Raw genomic sequence first — 19489 nt, forward strand, 5'->3', positions numbered from 1 at the left:
GTCAATTGAAAAGTAGATGCAATAATTCGATTTCTTTTTTTTTATTTAAATTGACCTAGTTCTGTTTCTAACTGTAGGGGCTGCAAAGTAATGAGCGGAAAACTTGTAAGAAAGGGAGTTTGGTTCCGGTCTAGTGTACTTTGCCTCCCTCTAGTGGTTCAATGCAGTAAGTGACAGACCCTCAATCTTTGCCAAAAAGAAATGCCATCGTTTAAAAAGAAAAAAAAAAAAAAACTTCATATTTAATTTGATCATATTAAATATTTGATGATCTAACCTATATGGAGGAACAATCCTGTCAAATGCGACTTTTATATTCTAAATCTTTTATTTTCTTTCCCCAGTTTGAGTTTTACAAATTGCTTTAATTTTTTTCAAAGCAGCAATCTAAAACCAAAATTATAAAATCCATAAAAAATAAACTACTTGAAAAAAAAATATATAAAAAAGTTATCTTTGAACAACAAACATATGAAAGATTAAAATCTCACAAAATAGCAACGTTACTTTCAAAAAATTGCCTAAAATATTTTTTAAAGATTTATTTCTCAGTTGCATTTGTTTTCAAATTCCAATACATTTTTCAGCATTTAATTTAAAAAACGTGTTTTTCATCTGCAATATTGGAACAAAATTCCCTCCATATATACATAAACTTCATCATTACTTTAAGTTGCATGCTGTCTTGTTTTATACATCAATCATAACTCCATACACGGTTGGATGATAATGAAAACTCACCTCGACTTTGTGGAGCTTTCATGACACTGATTCAAGTGTGGATAAACCAGAACTGTTTACTATTTACATTATTTTTTTAGGTAAATAAATTGCTGTGACTGTGTCCCACAGCAATTATAGCCCCAAAATCACATATAAAAAATAGGCCTAATTCAAATTTATATAAAGAACCCACAGTAGAACCATTTAATCATATTCTTAGAATTTGTGAATCTCCCAATAAAAAAAAAAAGAGTAAATTCTTTATTGACAATTCACTCATTTTTCTATTTTTAATCATTCATTCTAATTAGTAATAATTATTACTTTATCACTGCTGTTTCCTTTATCAAGGCTGCACTTTAAAACATGAAAATGACTTGAGAGCTGTACTGAGTGAAATTTATTTTTGCACACACTTGTTAATTTATGATTTAGATGATAATCTGGAAATCTTATAACTAGAAATTTATCACAACAATAAACACATAAATGAAAAAAAACCCTACCCAATAAAATTATGTCTGAGCAAAAATTCACACTAACAAGGATTCTAGATGTATTTTTTTTTTATTGGCCTTCCAGGATAAACTGTTTGAATTAAAATTCTCCTCCTGTTAAAGAGCCGTCCACCTCTCTGTTCCCTCAGAGTTCAGCTGCTCAGATCCTGTTAAACTTTGCTCCAGTTTTTCAGGATCTTCCCCGCTGCTTCCAGAGTGCTGTCTTCCTGCAAAACAAAGACCAAAACAAACGTCACTGTTCTCTGAAGCAGCTGCGAGAACATTTTACATCCACGAAGCACCAACCTTTTAGATTGAAATGTTCCTTCTAATACACTTCTAACTGTAACAGACATATTTATTTTTGTACCTTTATGAAGCACAGGCGAATATATTTCTCAAACTGCTTCTTGGACTCTTCTCCAACGAACGCTGTGACGGGAATAGCAGCTAATTTCTAAAAGAAACCAGGAAGAGTTCGACTGATTCTGGGTTTTTTAAGGTTGATGCTGATTATTTTAACAACAGTTTAACCCAGATATGTTCTGCTAAATTTAAGTTTGGGACAAATCTTCAGGCCTTTTTTTTTTTTTTTGCTTTATTTACATGATTTAAATAAAAAACTAATAACAAATGTTCCAAATTTAAACAGAAAAGAAACATTTCTGAACATGTGATCTGCTGAGGGCCCTGATGAATCAGCAGATGCTGGAACGTATCGGCTGATAGTGATACTGGAAAAAAAAAAAGGATTATTTCTACAATAATGAACTCGTCTCACCTTTTCTTTTATCATCCATTTAACAAACTTGTAGTCATAGGCTTCATCGTCGGCCATGTGGGACAGATCCTGATCTAGAATAGATCCAGAAGGAAACAATGATTCAAAGTAGGATGTGCAGCTCAGTGCAGACAGTATGGAGGGAATTCTGTTCCATTATTGTTCCAAGGAACATGTTTTGTAAATGGGAATTCAAAAATAAACTTTTCTATTTTCTTAGATTTTAGCTTTTAAATTACACTTTTTAAAAATGTTACTTAAATAATAATAAAAAGTTTTAGAAATTTAAATATAATTTCTAAAACATGCTTAGAAATTTTATTTACTTTTATATTTATTTTTTCTTTCTTAGGTTAAGTTTTATGAATTGCATTTTTTCCCATTTTTTTTCTTCTACAAAAAATGTTCTTTACAACAATAATGAAGCAAAATTCACTCCATAAGACAGGATGTAGAAATACTGCTGTAGTCTAGATGGAAGGATCAAAGGAGGCTTTAAATCAGTTCATTCTCTTTATTTTCAGCCTTTTTGCCCCCAACCCCCCCCCATGGTATTAGGGGAAAACTTTTTTTAAAATCAACCTGATTTAATATCAAGACAAAATCCATGATTTCCAAACTGTCATTATTTTAAGCACAGATATTATTCATGAAAACAGCCACTGCTGAAATCCGATGCATTAAAGGAAAAGTCGCTCATATTCAAAACTCAAACTTCTGAAAGTTCTTTAAATATAAAATGATTCCATCGTGTTCAATAAATGATCAGTGTTTTTAATTCAGAGTAATTTTCATGTGAATGTGCTTTACTGGAGGCATCCATGTTTGTCAAAGAACACTACTGCCACCTACTGGTTAGTGACGTCACGGTGCGGTATCGGCTGTTGATCAAGTCCCAGTGCTGTATCTGGTGTTTGTCACAACGCGCTATTATCCAAGTCATCTTCAAAACATTCTTCTTCCAAATGTTGGCTACATATTACGGGTTTTTTCTCTGGCCAGAAGTTCGATGGCAAATCCTCCCTCTTCAAGTTGGCGATCCAACGACCAACCCGTCCGTGGAGGATCAGGAATCAGAAAGGTGGAATAACTCTTTTTTTTCACTTTTACCCGATGTATTCCAGCATCCAGCTGCCATGCACGTGTTCATTGTCAGTTTCACTATAGCTCTGGTGAATTTCAATGGTGAAGTCCTCTGGAAATCTTCAATAATTGTTGCTGATTGCAGATGTGTCTAGTAGTTCCCATTGATTTAGCTTGTAAAGCGGGGAGAATGGCGCTAGGCTTACCGCACCCTGACGTCACTGCTGGAAGATGGCAGGAGGGAGGGGTTACTATATTTGGGCCAAAATGGCCGCTCCCAGACTCAGTGATCAAATTATTATTTCTTATTTTTTTACTTACTAACGCTAAATTCATTAAATCTTTGCAAACGTATTAGTTTTAGGTATAAATAATGATCCACTGGTCATTCCTTGCTGATCGGACTTTTCCTCTAAGCAACAGTGATACATAATGAGTGCATTCTACTGATTATTTATTTGAGGAATACTATTAATGTAAGGAGTTAAAGTGTGTTTGGTGTGAGGTGCAGTAGCTCACTGAGAGGAGTTACATCCACCAGCATGAAGTAGCCACCCTCTGGGATAACTGGAGTCATCCCAGCCTCCTGCAGAATGGCGGCGAGGCGGTCCCTCTTTCCCTCCAGTTCTTCAGCCAATGAGGAGAAGTAACAGTCGGGCTGACCCATTAACTTATAGTTCAGCAGCAAACCCTCTGCCACGGCCTCCTAAAGCACAAACTAGATTAGCTTCTGTGATTCTATAGTTATGCTGCTATAGACGCAGAGTGCCGGAGGACATGAGGATTCCGCTTCATTCTATCTCTATTCTCCCACTCTGCAGAATCTGTTAGTTCAATCTCTACCGTTCTGCTCTCTCTGCTTTTTCTCATAGTAGCTTCATCTGGTCTGTTCCTGTTTGGCTGTGACTCCATCCTGGAGAGAAATATCAGCTGTGCTGCTGCCATCAACACCTTTGTTTCTAGATGTTGGAGCTTGGCCTGTTTTCCAGTGTAGTCCTGTTTCTCTGACTGTGACTAACTGGATGTGCTCTCTTCATCCTCTGACATGGGAGCTGGCTCGGAGCTCGTCTGCCTGGCTGTGTGTTTCCTGGACGGGGCCGCCTGTGGAGCTGGTTGACAGTTGCCTTTTGTATCTATGCTTCTTTTTCTATGTCTGCTTCTGTCTCCTTGAACCCGAGTGGGCCTCAGCAGATGGCCGCTCACACTGAGCCTGGTTCTCCTGGAGGATTTTTCCTGTTAAAAGGGAGTTTTTCCTCTCCACTGTCGCTACACGCATGCTGAGTTTCAGGGATTGCTGAAGAGTCGATGCAATCAACTTTTCCTTAGATAGAAAACTTGATAAGATGACGTGTTGTGAATTGGCGGTATATAAATAAACTGAAATGAATTGATTCTGAGGCCTAGCTCAAGTCTAAACACCTCTCACCTATTTCACAAATTGTTCCGTTAAAACCAATAAACATAATTTCTATAATTAGGATTTAATCCTGCTCCGGTCAGATGAGATCAGAGGTGCAGCTTTTTGCAAAAAACTAAATGCAAAGAGCAGGCTACGATGGAGACCTTTAATTCAAAGAGCATTCATGGGTTAGAAAAGTTAAAGTTCAGATTTAAGGTTACCTGACATAAACCAGATTGATAGGTGCATTTTTAACTTAAATGTTACTTTTTCAACTAGACATTACCTCACTACAAAGTCACACATGGGACAATTGTTGAATCTTTTGGTCAGAAATAACTATAGGAGGACAGAGCAGGAAACAGAGGGATGTTACTATTCAAGCCCTGCATGCAAACCGCAGTTTTACACTTTTAATCTATTATTGAAGCCATTTCAATGTAGATTTTTTTTTTAGACTTTTCTTATTTGGCGACAATGGCAGAGAATGCCTCCTACAAACTGAGGAAGACCCACCGCCTCCTGGCAGCAGCATCGCTAAGCAACATACAGTGTCTATCAGGGTTTTAAACACTTTTCTAACTTGTAGTGTGTGACGTACCTGTAGAGGTGTAGCACAGGTGTACAGAGTATTCTGCATGACAGTCTGAAGATGTTTAACCAGGTGCTCAGGTCCAATAGACCAACCAAGCTGGAAGAAACAGATTGTAAGACATTTTGTTTTGGTTGAACTTTGGCTCGTAAAGCGGATTATTACGAGCGCAGGGTGAATTATTTTGCTGACATCAGATCTTTTAGCTTCTTCAAACCCCCGTCCCACCTGGACGATTTAGACCAGCGGATGCCTGACATATGAAAAGGCAAAACGCTGGCATACGTTGGATAAGTTATGGGTACATTTTGTATAAGTTGTGAGCACGCTGAAGTACGCTGAAACACGTTTTCAGCATGCTGAAAATTTCCCGCCGTATGCCGGCGTATGCCATACATGGGTCATAAGTTACAGGTCAGTTATGTGATCGTTGACATACGTTAAGTGTCGGTTACTCATCAGTCGTGGCGTCTAGCCTATCAACTAACTTCTGCATAACTTATCCAGAACTTCTCTCCAACGCATATCAACGTATCTGACGTGTTCCAGACGAGCGCTGAACGTGTTTCTAACTTCCAGCTACTGTATAATGGCGTATTGGCAGCGTTTTTTATTTATTTTTATTTATTTGAATTAGGACAAAGCACATTCATCAACATGTCAGCATAAAGCATCAATGTAAATATGCCAGAGTTAGCACAACAGCTAATTTGCCTCCGCTGTCCTAAGGCAGGTAAAAACAGTGAACATTAAACCAGACGCTACAGGAGAGAACAGAGTGGACACAAACAGATAACATAAAATCACAATAAAATGAGGTTAACAGGCCCATGGAAACAGATCAATTTACCTGTGATCACATGACTGGTTAGTTTTCAACCAATGTTTCAAGGAGAATTTAAAACACATGTAGGTTCCACAGCCCCTAACATGAGCTGGCAGTTTGTTCCATAACTGTGCTCCTCTGATGGATGCAACCATTTGGCCAAATTTGGTCCTACGCCGCTGAACTTTACAGTCTCCTCTGGTTAAAGGTATACTATGCAACCGGTGTTGATTTTCCAGCGAAGCTCCCCCCAGAGGGCGAAAGTAAAAGTGCACTGTCGTAAATATGCACAGCTGTTCTCCTGGTTTCTCCGTCAAGCCAGGCGCGGTTGTTTTGAGCTTAGCAGACAGGCGAACGCAACGAATGACTAATGCTTCGTTCACACCGCAGCAGGCGCGGCAGAAGCAGCGAGTTTACATGCAAAGTCAATGGTTGACGCGCGTCAAGGAGCAGCAAAAGGTCCCGCGGTGCGTTTTGAGCAGCAGGCGCAGCGCGTCTGAGCAGCTGAAGCAGCGCGTCGGGCGCGTTTAAGCATCTGACGCGCGTGACGCGCCGCAAACGCGCTGCTGCTCGAGATGGGAAAATTTCATTTTTGCTGCTCGACGCGCCGCGTCAACCAATCAGAGAAGCTGATCTGGGAGCTGGCAGGGAGAGAGACACAGCGCTGATGATCAGAGCGCTGTGATCACTCCTCTGAAACAGTTTATTGACGCATAAATTAACTTAAAATACAGAAATCTGCCAACAGAATATGTTGGCTTTAATTATCCTGCTGCCTGCAGTTTGGATTATTTAGATGAAAAACACCTACCAGCTGCCGCGGTGAACCGCGAGGAGGCGACCCGGCCAGAGGCTGCTGATGAAGGGATTCCTACTGACAGCGCACCGCTGGTATGTGGGGGTCTGAGCGGCTCCAACAGAAATAATATTAGAAGGCAGGATGGTAATCTGGATTAACTGACTGCAATGATTACGTTTTCAGGTGGATTTTCTCACTTAAAAACATATTAAAACTACTTTATTCCCACTGATCACAGCAAATATAGCTGCAAGGCAGAGAAAGGATAGAGTAGCTCCGCCCAACGCGCGTCAGACACACTTTTGCACCGCGCAGCCAGAGCAGCAAAGCTGCTTCAGCTGCGCCTCAGAACTAACTGGTACAAGAAGCAAAAATGAAGCAGCAGACGCGATTTTGCTGCTTTTGCTGCGTCCGGTGTGAACGTAGCATAACTGCACAAATATCGCCACTGTGCTAGCAACGAGCATGCTTTTAACTGGGGGCGTGTAGCAGTTCTCGCCGTAAAGCAAGACTGACTCTCGCGAGACTTCTGAGCCTGTGGGTGCGGGTCGGTGCTCCTGCAGTTGCAAGTGCGGTATTTCCCCCACAGACCACCAGGGCGGCCGAGAAAACCTTTGTTCAACCTGAAATGACTCATTTAATCATCCAAAACGTTATGGAACACATTAATTAACTGAAAAATGTTGCATAGTATGCCTTTAAAGCTCTAGTGGTTTAGTGGTAGTGGTCTAGTGGCGTTTTGGTATAAAGGGGGTTCACAGGAGGAAACTGTCAGTTCTCCTCCAGACTTCATCACCATCATAGTGTGAGCCAGAAGGTGAGTGATGAATCCTCCCTGCGTTCACGCCCACCGCCAACAACCTTCCTAGCAGACATGACGCTCAATCTGCTGACACCAAAAACTTTCTTTCTTTCTTTCTTTTCTTTATTCTTTATCGGCGGGCGGTACGCAGCAGCTAGGTTATTACCGCAATCAAAATAATCTTTTCATGCAGACCGGGTGCCATCGGGTCATTGCTGAGGACACTGGCTCGTGCATCATTTCATGGGCAGTATGTTGCCGTGCCTTATGCATAAGTTGGGCTGTCGTTGGACATCATTTCGGGACTCTTTATGAATACTCTATGTATATGCCCAAAACTGAAAAAAATATATGGAAAGTTCAGCGTATGCCAGCGTTGTAGGAGATTCTGGGACGTCAGACGTACGATGGATAAATCAGCCAGCGTGTAACGGCGGCTTTAATGAACAGAAACAAGGATTAGTGGAGAGTTGACACAAATTGCTCCTCTGAGCGCATACAAAGCTGACTTAACAATAGGCACATGTTAATAGGAAACATTAGTTAACAGATAAGACTCTTTGTGTCAGACAGGTAGTTTTTGCTTCACTAATTCACTGAGGAAGAATTCAGAGGGAGTGAATCCAGTCAGTTTAAAAGCTGGAGAAATTACACTGCAAAAACGATCTAGAAATAAGTAAATATTTCTTAAATTAAGTGTATTTTACCTCAATTTGAGCAAGTAAATATCTTAAATAAGATAATTAGATAATATGCATTTGAAATAAGACAATGCAATTGTTTTTTCTTATTTTAAATGTAAATTATCTTGTTCCATTGGCAAAGTGTCGCATTTCTCTCCTCAATTCAAGAAAACATTATTTTAAGAAAAGATGACTTATTGAGATTTCTTTTTTTTTTCTGCAGTCTAAAGGACCACACTGCAAAAACGATCTAGAAATAAGTAAAAATGTCTTAAATTAAGTGTATTCACCATTAATTTGAGTAGGTAAATGAGATAGTTTACTCTTAAAATAAGTTTACTCTTAAAATAAGATAATTAGATAATATGCACTTGAAATAAGACAATGCAATTGTTTTTTTCTTATTTTAAGTGTAAATTGTCTTGTTCCATTGGCAAAATGTCTCTTTTACCTCCTCAATTCAAGAACAAATGCACTTATTTCAAGAAAAAATGACTTATCTAGATTTAGATATTTTGCAGTGCAGAGCAGTTGAGGTTGTGCATTGGAAAAACGATCTAGAAATAAGTTAAACTTTTCTAAATTAACTGTATTTACCCTTAATTTCAGTAGGTAAATTAGACAGTTCGCCAATGGAATGAGTATTTTTACTCTTAAAATAAGGTAATTAGAGAAAATGCACCTGAAATTAGACAATGCAATTATGTTTTCTTATTTTAAATGTAAACTGTCTTGTTCCATTAGCAAAATTTATATTTTTTCTCCTCAATCCAAGAACAAATGCACCTATTCTAAGAAAGAATGATTTATCGAGATTTCGATTTTTTCCAGTGTAGAAAATTATGCACTGCAAAAATGATCTAGAAATAAGTAAACATTTCTTAAATTAAGTGTATTTACCCTTGATTTGAATAGGTAAATTTGATAATATGCCAATGGAATGAGTATTTAAACCCTTAAAATAAAATAATTAGATGAAATGCACTTGAAATAAGAAGATGTAATTGCGTTTTCTTATTTTAAATCTAAATTGTCTTGTTCCATTGGCAAAATGTCTCTTTAATCTCCTCAATTTAAGAAGAAATTCACTTATTTTAAGAAAAAATTACTTATCTAGATTTTGATTTTTTCCAGTGTGACTGCATGAAAGTAGTGCTTCACTGCAAAAAAACATCTCGAAATAGGTAAAAAATGTCTTAAATTAAGTGTATTTACCCTTAATTTGAGTAGGTAAATAAGATGATCTGCCAATGGAATGAGTATTTTTACTCCTAAAATAAGATAATTAGATAATATACGCTTAAAATAAGACAAAGCAATTGTTTTGTTCTTATTTTAAATGTAAATTGTCTTGTTCCATTGGCAAAGTGTCTCACTTACCACCTCAATTCAAGAAAAAATGCACTTGATTTGAGCAAAAATGACTTATTTAGATTTCCATTTTTTGCAGTGTTGTTAGTAAAAAAAAAAAAAAAAAAAAAGTGGACTCTTTATCCGTCTTCATGCCTCACCTTCCAACCAGTAACACTAAAGGTTTTCCCTGCGCTGCCGATGGTTATGGTTCTGTCCCACATTCCAGGCAGAGTAGCTGCAGAGACACAGACCTGTTCAGGATTCTTATTATTAATCCCTCTTAACTTCTGTCACAAGTGAACTGAGCTTAAAACACACCGATTTTGACATGCTGGTGACCCTTATAGACGAGCCACTCGTAAACCTCATCGCTGAAGCACAGCGTGTCGTGTTTGATACAAAGGTCCGCGATCATCTGCAGCTCGTCTTTGGTAAAAACCTGCAGGAAGAGGACAGAAGGATCCATCTGTGTTGGTCTGATGTAGCATGCTCAAAGCAGGACTACCTGAATGCCATAGTGTTTACTCACCTTCCCTATGGGATTGTTGGGAGTATTGATGATGATGGCCTTCGTCTTGGAGCTGAACTTTGCAGAAAGCTCATCTGGATCAAGATACCAGTCGGCGCTTGAGAGTGTCTTTTTACCGGACTTCTGAGATCAGGTAAATGAAAATTACATCATTTTTGAAAACACCTACCCCTACTGTGAGCACGGTGGGTAAGAAAATGTGATCATTATACCAATGATAAAAATATACACTACTCAAAAACATTAAAGGAACACTTTGTAATCAAGTTAATTAAACTTCTGAGATAATGATTTGGTCAGGTAAGTAGCAGAGCGGGTTGTTAATCAGTTTTAGCTACTTTGGTGTTAATGAAATGAACAACAGGTGACCCAGAGGGGCAACAACCAGACGACCATCATAGCAGGAATGGTTTTACAGGTGGAGGCCACTGACATTTCTCCCCTCCTCATCTTTTCTGACTCTTTTTCACCAGTTTTGCATTTGGCTATGGTCACTGTCACTACTGTTAGCATGAGGCGCTACCTGGACCCTACAGAGGTTGCACAGGCAGTCCAACTCCTCCAGGATGGCGTATCAATACGTGCCATTGCCAGAAGGTTTGCTGTGTCTCCCAGCACAATCTCAAGAGCATGGAGGAGATTCCAGGAGACAGGCAGTTACTCCAGGAGAGCTGGACAGGGCTGTAGAAGGTCTACAACCCATCAGCAGGACAGGTAGTATAGAAGCAATTGTACTGCTTTGTGTAGTCCTAATTGTGACCTTATGCTAACTTGGCAACACAGACAATGCAGCATGTAGACACGGTGTCTACATCCTGGAAGTCACGTACGAATCTTGGCAAAAACAGGGTTCTTAGTGGCTGACTTGCACGCAATCAGGTCATAAGCTAAGAGATTTCCAGGAAGTTTTCGGCAGAGCTTCCAGTTATGCACGTACATCTACATAGTGCGATGTGGAAACTATAAAAGCAGCCTGGTATGAAATGAGAGTTGGGGGGGGGGGGACTGAGATGTCTGACGATGTAGCGCTGAATGTATGAAGTGTTGAAGACAGCAGTAGGAATTTGGAAATGTAAATAAATGTTTACTCCCTCTGGAAGACAAAATGGTGTGAATCGTGGCCTTCTTTCTGTCATAAGAGAATTCTACCAATGAGCTTCCACAGCATCTGCTCCTTTGTGCAAGGAGGAGCAGGAGGAGCACTGCAAGAGCCCTACAAAATGACCTCCAGCAGGCCACTGGTGTGAATGGCTCTGACCAAACAATCAGAAACAGACTCCACGAGGGTGGCCTGAGGGCCCCACGTCTTCTAGTGGGCCCCGTGCTCACTGCCCGGCACCGTGGAGCTCCATTGGCATTTACCACAGAACACCAGAATTAGCAATATATATATATATATATATATATATATACACACATATGCAAATATGTATATATAAATATACACTATATTGCCAAAAGTATTTGCTCACCTGCCTTGACTCACATATGAGCTTAAGTGACATCCCGTTCCTAATCCATAGGGTTCAATATGACATCGGTCCACCCTTTGCAGCTAGAACAGCTTCAACTCTTCTGGGACGGCTGTCCACAAGGTTTAGGAGTGTGTTTATGGGAATTTTTGACCATTCTTCCAGAAGCGCATTTGTGAGGTCGCACACTGATGTTGGACGAGAAGGCCTGGCTCTCAGTCTCCGCTCTAATTCATCCCAAAGGTGTTCTATCGGGTTGAGGTCAGGACTCTGTGCAGGCCAGTCAAGTTCATCCACACCAGACTCTGTCATCCATGTCTTTATGGACCTTGCTTTGTGCACTGGTGCACAGTCATGTTGGAAGAGGAAGGGGCCAGCTCCAAACTGTTCCCACAAAGTTGGGAGCATGGAATTGTCCAAAATGTCTTGGTATGCTGAAGCATTCAGAGTTCCTTTCACTGGAACTAAGGGGCCAAGCCCAGCTCCTGAAAAACAACCCCACACCATAATCCCCCCTCCACCAAACTTTACACTTGGCACAATGCAGTCAGACAAGTACCGTTCTCCTGGCAACCGCCAAACCCAGACCCGTCCATCAGATTGCCAGATGGAGAAGCGCGATTCGTCACTCCAGAGAACGCGTCTCCACTGCTCTAGAGTCCAGTGGCGGCGTGCTTTACACCACCGCATCCGACGCTTTGCATTGCACTTGGTGATGTATGGCTTGGATGCAGCTGCTCGACCATGGAAACCCATTCCATGAAGCTCTCTGCGCACTGTTCTTGAGCTAATCTGAAGGCCACATGAAGTTTGGAGGTCTGTAGTGATTGACTCTGCAGAAAGTTGGCGACCTCTTCGCACTATGCGCGTCAGCATCCGCTGACCCCGCTCCGTCAGTTTACGTGGCCTACCACTTCGTGGCTGAGTTGCTGTCGTTCCCAAACACTTCCATTTTCTTATAATACAGCTGACAGTTGACTGTGGAATATTTAGGAGCGAGGAAATTTCACGACTGGATTTGTTGCACAGGTGGCATCCTATCACAGTTCCACGCTGGAATTCACTGAGCTCCTGAGAGCGACCCATTCTTTCACATATGTTTGTAAAAACAGTCTGCATGCCTAGGTGCTTGAATTTATACACCTGTGGCCATGGAAGTGATTGGAACACCTGATTCCAATAATTTGGATGGGTGAGCAAATACTTTTGGCAATATAGTGTATGTGTATATATATATATATATATATATATATATATATATATATATATATATATATATATATATATATATATATATGTATACTACCTTTTACACCACAGCAAACATCTGGTCATGACAGGGTTTTAAAACAGAATTAATATCAAAAACATATGATCAACCGACACAGATAGGTTCACCTGATAATAACTGACATAACTGGGAACTCTATTATGAGTTCATGTGTTCATAGCTTCATGTTTAACTAACTTTTTGTTTTTTGTAAAGGTTTGACTCACTTTTAATTCCTCATCGGTTCTAAATAACATTTTGCATTAACAGCAGGAACCTGAAGATGAGACTTACAGGCCGTAATGGGATCAATACAGGCTTGGCTCCTGCCATTCTGACCATCGGTACGTAGCAATCGAAGAACGGTTCCACTATGATCACCTGGGGAAAGAATAAATCCCATCAGTCTACTACATACATGGCCATACATGTATAGATAAACATTATAGTCTACAGAAGGTCTTCACCTCGTCTCCTTCATCCACAAGGCCCTGCATGGTGCTAAACAAGGAACCATAACCACCAACGGTGACCAGGATTTCTTTCAGAGGGTCGACATGGCGACCGTAGACCTTCCCATACACCTGTGAGAGGGCCTTCACCAAGGAGGGATGACCCTGGTTAAAGACGAGGCGACAAACATACAGTCATTACGGAGATCAACAGCAAAAAGCTTTATATGGTATACATCGAATTTACATTCCAAGAAAGTTAAAAAACTATCCGCTGGACTTTGTTTTCAAGTTTGAAGATGTTTCGCTTCCCATCCAGGAAGGTTTTACAATTCAAAATGTCAGAAATAGGGTTGAGTTCAAGGCTTCATAGAGTGGACCAAAAACAAAACCTTGTTTTTGCTTAGAAAACATGCAAATTGGACCTGATGAGCGGGTCTGACCCTCTGGAATGGGGGTTGTTTAGTTTCGTTAGCCTGTAATACCCGAAACCTCTCTATTTCTCTGACATTCTGAATTGAAAAAACTTTCTGGATGGGAAGCGAAACATCATCAAACTTGGAAACAAAGTCCGGTGGATTGTTTTTAACTATTTTGGAATAACCATGACCTGGATGACTGGGAATTTTCACCAGCATATCTGGTTTAAATATGTTTAAAGAATAAACAGACAGTTTATTAGAATTAGCTTGGTTTATAAATCAGTTCATGGCTAAATAAGTCCACACTCTGTTTGCCTGTAGTGTTAAAAATGAACCTCTTCCTCCTGGGCTCTTTAAACTTACAAAGCCTCTGGTGTACTGGTTCATACGGTCCACTGACGCTGCCTTCGCCAAAGCCTCCTTGATATAAGAAGGCGGCGGGATGTCTGGATAGCCTTGGCCCAGGTTAACAATGGACGGGTCAGCTGCTACTGATGTAAACGCCACCCTGGGGAGAGCAGCGGTGGGCTGTCACAGAGCTAAAACATGTTTAAGACTCTGATCTAAGAGTTTAAGACCAGTAACCAGATAAGAAGGAAATATAACTGAAATCAGGAAGAAGAGGGATCAGTGCTAGGACCAGTTCTCTTTACTATATTTATGCTCCCAATCGGTAGAATTATTAAACAGTATGGGATTAATTTTCACTGCTATGCTGATGATACTCAGCTATATCTGTCTATAATCCAGATGAAGCTAACCCATTATATAGATTACAGGCATGATTGAACATAGTCTTTGAAAAAGAAGCTGATTAGCCAGTCACTTCAGTTGGATGGAATCAAATTGATCTCTGATAATAAAGTAAAAAAACTTGGTGTTGTTTTTTAACAGGACCTGTCATTTAAATCCCAGATCAAAGAGGTTTCTAGAATTTCCTTCTTTCATCTGCTAATTATTGCAAATATTGATTCCTAGAATTTCTAAAAGTAGAATGGGAGGCAGATCTTTTAGTTATCAGGCTCTTCTTCTGTGGAACCAACTACCAGTTTTAGTCCGTGAGGCAGACATCCTGGCCGTTTCTCACAATGTGTACTTGTGCGTTCTCATGTCCTCGTGAAACGTCATCAGCTTCAGCCCTACTACTGTTCCTATTCACAAGAACAAAAAAAACGAAGAACGGACACAGTCCCAGGATGTTGTTCTTGCTCCTCCCTCTTTACCCAGCATGCATCAGAGCAGACTTGTCCATTCTTGAGATTGACAGCTGTCCCAGCATGCATTGCAGCAGCTTCCAGTGGAGTGCTAACAGAGCTCAGAGTATTAAGTTATCTTTTCTGTTGCCGTTGTAGGAGCCATTTGTCCTGTCCTGTGTTTATCGCCACCAGGGGGCACATTTCATTTTGAGTTCTGATTGTCTGATAGAGGAGAAAATTATACTTAAAGTGTCACTATATGGCAGGTTTACTGATTTAGTGCATAATGAAAAATAAAAAAGTTCAGATGTTGAGAGGCTAACCGCAACCATGGCTAACATTAGCCCATCTGCAGCAACCATGGCTAACGTTAGCCCATCTGCAGCAACCATGGCTAACATTAGCCCATCTGCAGCAGCCATGGCTAACGTTGGCCCATCTGCAGCAACCATGGCTAACGTTGGCCCATCTGCAGCAACCATGGCTAACGTTGGCCTATCTGCAGCAACCATGGCTAACGTTAGCTCGTCTGCAGCAGCCATGGCTAACGTTAGCTCGTCTGCAGCAGCCATGGCTAACGTTAGCTCGTCTGCAGAAGCCATGGCTAACGTTAGCTCGTCTGCAGCAGCCAGGGCTAACGATAGCACGTCTGCAGCAGCCAGGGCTAATGTTAGCTCGTCTGCAGCAGCCAAGGCTAACGTTAGCTCGTCTGCAGCAGCTAGGGCTAACGTTAGCCCGTCTGCAGCAGCTGTATTTCTGCATAGCCATGTGTAAAGTACCGCTGGCTCTAATGGCAATATTTTGTTTTTATTTGGTAAAATGTTTATTTGATTTGTGTTTATCTGACTTTGTTAGTTATTATTCCCCCAATAAATGAAAAAAGTCAGAATTTATTATCTAGAGACTATTAATAACTGGTGAAATGCAGCTCCAGATGAGCTGAGCATGTGGTGATGTCATCAGTACGCTTCTATTCCAATTGACCCATATTTATGCTGCGTGGTCCCGTTTTCCCCGAGTCCAGACTTGCTTGTATTCTTCTCAAGAACAGATTTGGCGAGGACTTGAGTCCGTACTCACATTCTTGTGAATTGAGAAACAGGCCCTGTCTAATTTTTAAGGGAGGTTTTAAAATCTGAGAAAAACTGCAAATTTACTGTGAAAACCATTTTTCTAATAAAGCCTTTTTTAAAGTATGATTTCTGAGCATGTTTTGTTTCAAATTTCGATTTTTGAAATGTGTTGTTTGCTTGCACCAGTAATGGAACAAAGCTGACTCCATAGAATGTGAAACCCTAAAACCTTTCCAGCTGCTGATGGTATTTTTGGCAGTTTACTGCTCAGTAAACAAGAAACCCAATGTGTACAGAAGTTTGGGTGGTTTTTTTAAGTGCTTCTAAAACCAAACTGGAGAAATTAAAGAAAAAAAAAGACATCTGCTGATTTTTAAAGTGTTAACACAGTAAATATTGCATAAAGAGGTCAGTGGTTAAGTATTATTAGTGCTTCAATGCTCATTCACTTACCAAACATTCTTGTCCAGTCCTTTAATTCTTTTGGCATTAGTGTGCCTCGACGCCATTATAGACTGCAAGACAATAACAAAGTCTATATCACTGCACCAAGTGTAAACTACCCTCATGTCTGCACAGTGTGTTAGCGGGGGCAGTCAGAAAGTGGCTGAAAGTGGGATACTTAGCTGTGTTTTGTTTAGTGCGCCTACCTGTGAAGTACAAAACCTCCTGCAGATTGTTGGAGGAGAACGACATGTGAACCTGAAGCCGTTCAGGACGCACCATGTAAAGCTCATCCTGGATGAACAGGAGCCTAAATTAAGACTGGGGAATAACGCTGTGCAGATCTAAGCGATGAATCTCTACATTTGTCCACCTGCTGCACTGTTTAGTTGCTCAGTAACAGCGGTTGCTTCAAACGACAGGCATTGCTTCACTTTCTGCTTCTCTTGGATACACTCTGTTAAAATGTCACCGTTTGAGTCATGATTTTAAAACTTTTCCACATGTTATTTTCTCATGTGTGCTACAAAGTACATGTAAAAACAAATGTATTAGTTAAAAAAATATATGAAGAGTATAAATGTTTTTAATTTTATTTTTGTTATATTTCCTGTGAGACAACTTATAGTTTAAGAGTTAAGTTTCTCTATGGCTGATCAAACAAATGCTCACATTTGATCAGTTAGCCTGCTGACCAACCACTAGAATTTTAAGTAGTAAGACTAAAATAAAATATTTCCACATTCTTCTATCATATAGGGAACTTAATGCACTCAAAATAATTTGTTTATTATACAGTAAACATAAGGTATTTTTATATATTGTTGATTTTACAATTAGAATAATCAAGTTTACAGTTTTTTATTGGTTAAATTAACATTAAAAGAACACAATTATTTCTAATTAATAAATGTCATTTTCTGATGTTAAATAATTGCATTATTACATAAAACGATTCTAACAATGTCAGCTTATTAAACTGTAATATTGTATACAAATAACATATCGTTTAAATTAATGTTTAATATGTACAAAATATATATATATTTCAGTTATTTCCATAAAACACATGACTGCAGCAGAATGTAAACAAACATTTCCTTTGGATTGAAGCCAATGCTTCTTGGCAGTCACTAGATGGCGCCAGTGTGCATCACAAAATTCCAGTGAGGTTCATTAAATTGGGCCTCAAAGTCAAGTCAAAGTGCGCCGATTATACGAATTCACCACCAGGCTGAACTCTTTAAATAAATAAAAAACACTTTTCATGTTTTCCACCGCGGAGTCTCACATGAGCCGTCAGTGAAACGTTTGCAAAAGACGGCTAAGGTTGAAAGTCAGCTAGCATCGGCTAACAGCAGTTAATGTTACGGCGGCAGGAAGGACTGACCGGCCGTTACTTCTCTGCTATGCAGCTCGGCTCGGACATAAAGGCCTGAATTGAGAGTCAGTCCATATTAAACATGTTCTGCTTTCTTATAAGAGACCAGGTCAACATCGACAGCTAACTAACTAACTTACTGTGGCTGTGCTGTTCAAACTGAGCTCCAGTAGGAAAAGACGTTTCACCAGACGCCGAAGAAGAAGGTGATGCGTTTAGAAAAATTGGAGGTTTCAAGTTTTCACACTCAAGAGACCAAAATAAGTACATTAATATAAAAAAAACCCCGACTGATTGAGAAGGTAGTTATTGATAAATGTAAAATTAATAACATGAAAGTAATGTTAAATCCGAATGTTATCGCTAAAATGTAAGGCCGCATCTTTTTTTTTCTTCTACCCTTAACTATGATTTTGTAATTATAACTAACATCTTTCACCGTGGCAAACCATCACATATGTCATTGGTTGGAAACATTAATATGATTATATGCGTTTAGTTTAATAAATTGTCTATTTGACGTCCAAAAGGAGTCAGTGTGTGCTTTATTACGTTATTGGCCTTGAAGGCGACTGTCCCTGATTGGATGAGAGCCCTGAGTGACTCACTTCGTGTGTTTTCGGAAACACTCGGAGACGGGTGTACTGAACTCACCAAAATGTTTGTATGTTAAGGTTGATTTAAGTAAATGGATCAAATACATGTATCAAATGGACCAATTGGTTATCTTTTATGGACAGACTCTTGTTTCAAAATAGATTTATGATTTTTGTTTGGTATCCGTGCATATTTGTAAAGTTTTTGTAATTTGTAAATAACATTTTGTGCTATCTGTGTGTCTGAAATGCTGGATTTGTATTTTCTTTTTTAGTTTGTAAATAACATTTGTGTTTAAACTACAGGTACTTGTATGTGCATTCAAATACAAATATAATGAAATTATGAATACCAAATAATCAAATCTGATATTTACGGATTCCATAAAGGCTCCTACGCATATGAACCATTGCATTCATGTACACAAATAACATGAAACAGATGGACAAAACGACAGCTACACACAAATCAGTTTACTAGTGCTCAATGTTTTTGAGAAACATTCAGGCTTTCACCGACGGAGCTCCACACTACAAAAAATTTAAATCTTAGTAATTTTTTCTTAAAATAAGTGCATTTTTTTCTTGAGTTGAGAAGATAAGGGAGACACTTTGCCGATGGATCAAGACAAATAACATTTAAAATAAGAAAAAACAATTGCATTGTCTAATTTCAAGCTCATATTATCTAATCATCTTATTTTAAGCGTAAAAATAACATTTTCATTGGCAAATTTCATCTTATTTACTTACCCAAATTCAGGGTAAATACTACAGAACAGGATTAGGGCCACTGAAAAAACAAAAAAAAGTTAACTGATTTTTAAATTTTATTTCAGTTTAATATGAGAAAAAAGTAAGAATTCTAACTTTAATCTCAGAATTCTGACTTTAAGCCCAGAATTTTGGATCTTAATGTAGATGGGCACCATGAGAGAAGGGATGTGGGAGCTCTCAGCTTCACTGACTAAGATGTGAGTTGTTTGGCCACCATGGTGAAAAATGATGGAATTAGGTGACTTTCTAAGTGCCTGAGGGGTCCCCAGTGATGCAATTTAATTAATGAAAGAGCAGAAGGTGATTAAAGCAAGACAGCTAGGCTCTAAAACAGACATG

The 19489-nt window shown here is 39.4% G+C and overlaps 1 protein-coding gene across 2 annotated transcripts; it reads right to left on the bottom strand.

Annotated features, from left to right (window-relative positions):
• Window positions 1–1271: 1271 nt before the first annotated feature.
• On the bottom strand, window positions 1272–17999 carry LOC119796043 (kynurenine--oxoglutarate transaminase 3-like). 2 transcript variants are annotated; one of them, XM_038304367.1, is made up of 14 exons: window positions 17918–17999; window positions 16603–16690; window positions 16406–16467; window positions 14047–14191; window positions 13277–13426; window positions 13104–13190; window positions 10068–10190; window positions 9857–9977; window positions 9697–9773; window positions 5085–5174; window positions 3604–3790; window positions 2002–2075; window positions 1591–1677; window positions 1272–1447 (listed from the first exon to the last, which is right to left on the bottom strand). In XM_038304367.1, the coding sequence occupies exons 2-14, from the start codon at window positions 16687–16689 to the stop codon at window positions 1391–1393; spliced, it is 1347 nt and encodes a 448-aa protein (XP_038160295.1). In that variant the 5' UTR covers window position 16690; window positions 17918–17999; the 3' UTR covers window positions 1272–1390. The 2 variants fall into 2 exon arrangements, with proteins under 2 accessions (XP_038160295.1, XP_038160296.1); XM_038304368.1 differs by lacking the exon at window positions 16603–16690 and having other exon boundaries at window positions 17918–17996.
• Between the last annotated feature and the right edge of the window lie 1490 nt (window positions 18000–19489).

Source organism: Cyprinodon tularosa, unplaced genomic scaffold, assembly GCF_016077235.1.
Source record: "Cyprinodon tularosa strain WSP-4 unplaced genomic scaffold, ASM1607723v1 ctg532, whole genome shotgun sequence".
Classification (NCBI taxonomy): domain Eukaryota; kingdom Metazoa; phylum Chordata; class Actinopteri; order Cyprinodontiformes; family Cyprinodontidae; genus Cyprinodon; species Cyprinodon tularosa.

What these genes read in the sequence shown, in the direction of transcription:
- LOC119796043 (XM_038304367.1), bottom strand. Translation starts at nt 16,689, where the DNA reads ATGAGCTTTACATGGTGCGTCCTGAACGGCTTCAGGTTCACATGTCGT. An exon ending in TATTGATCCCATTACGGCCT is followed by an intron (nt 10,191 to 13,103) that starts GTAAGTCTCATC and finishes ACCTGATCTCAG; the next exon opens with AAGTCCGGTAAAAAGACACT. An exon ending in TCACCAGCATGTCAAAATCG is followed by an intron (nt 9,774 to 9,856) that starts GTGTGTTTTAAG and finishes GTGTCTCTGCAG; the next exon opens with CTACTCTGCCTGGAATGTGG.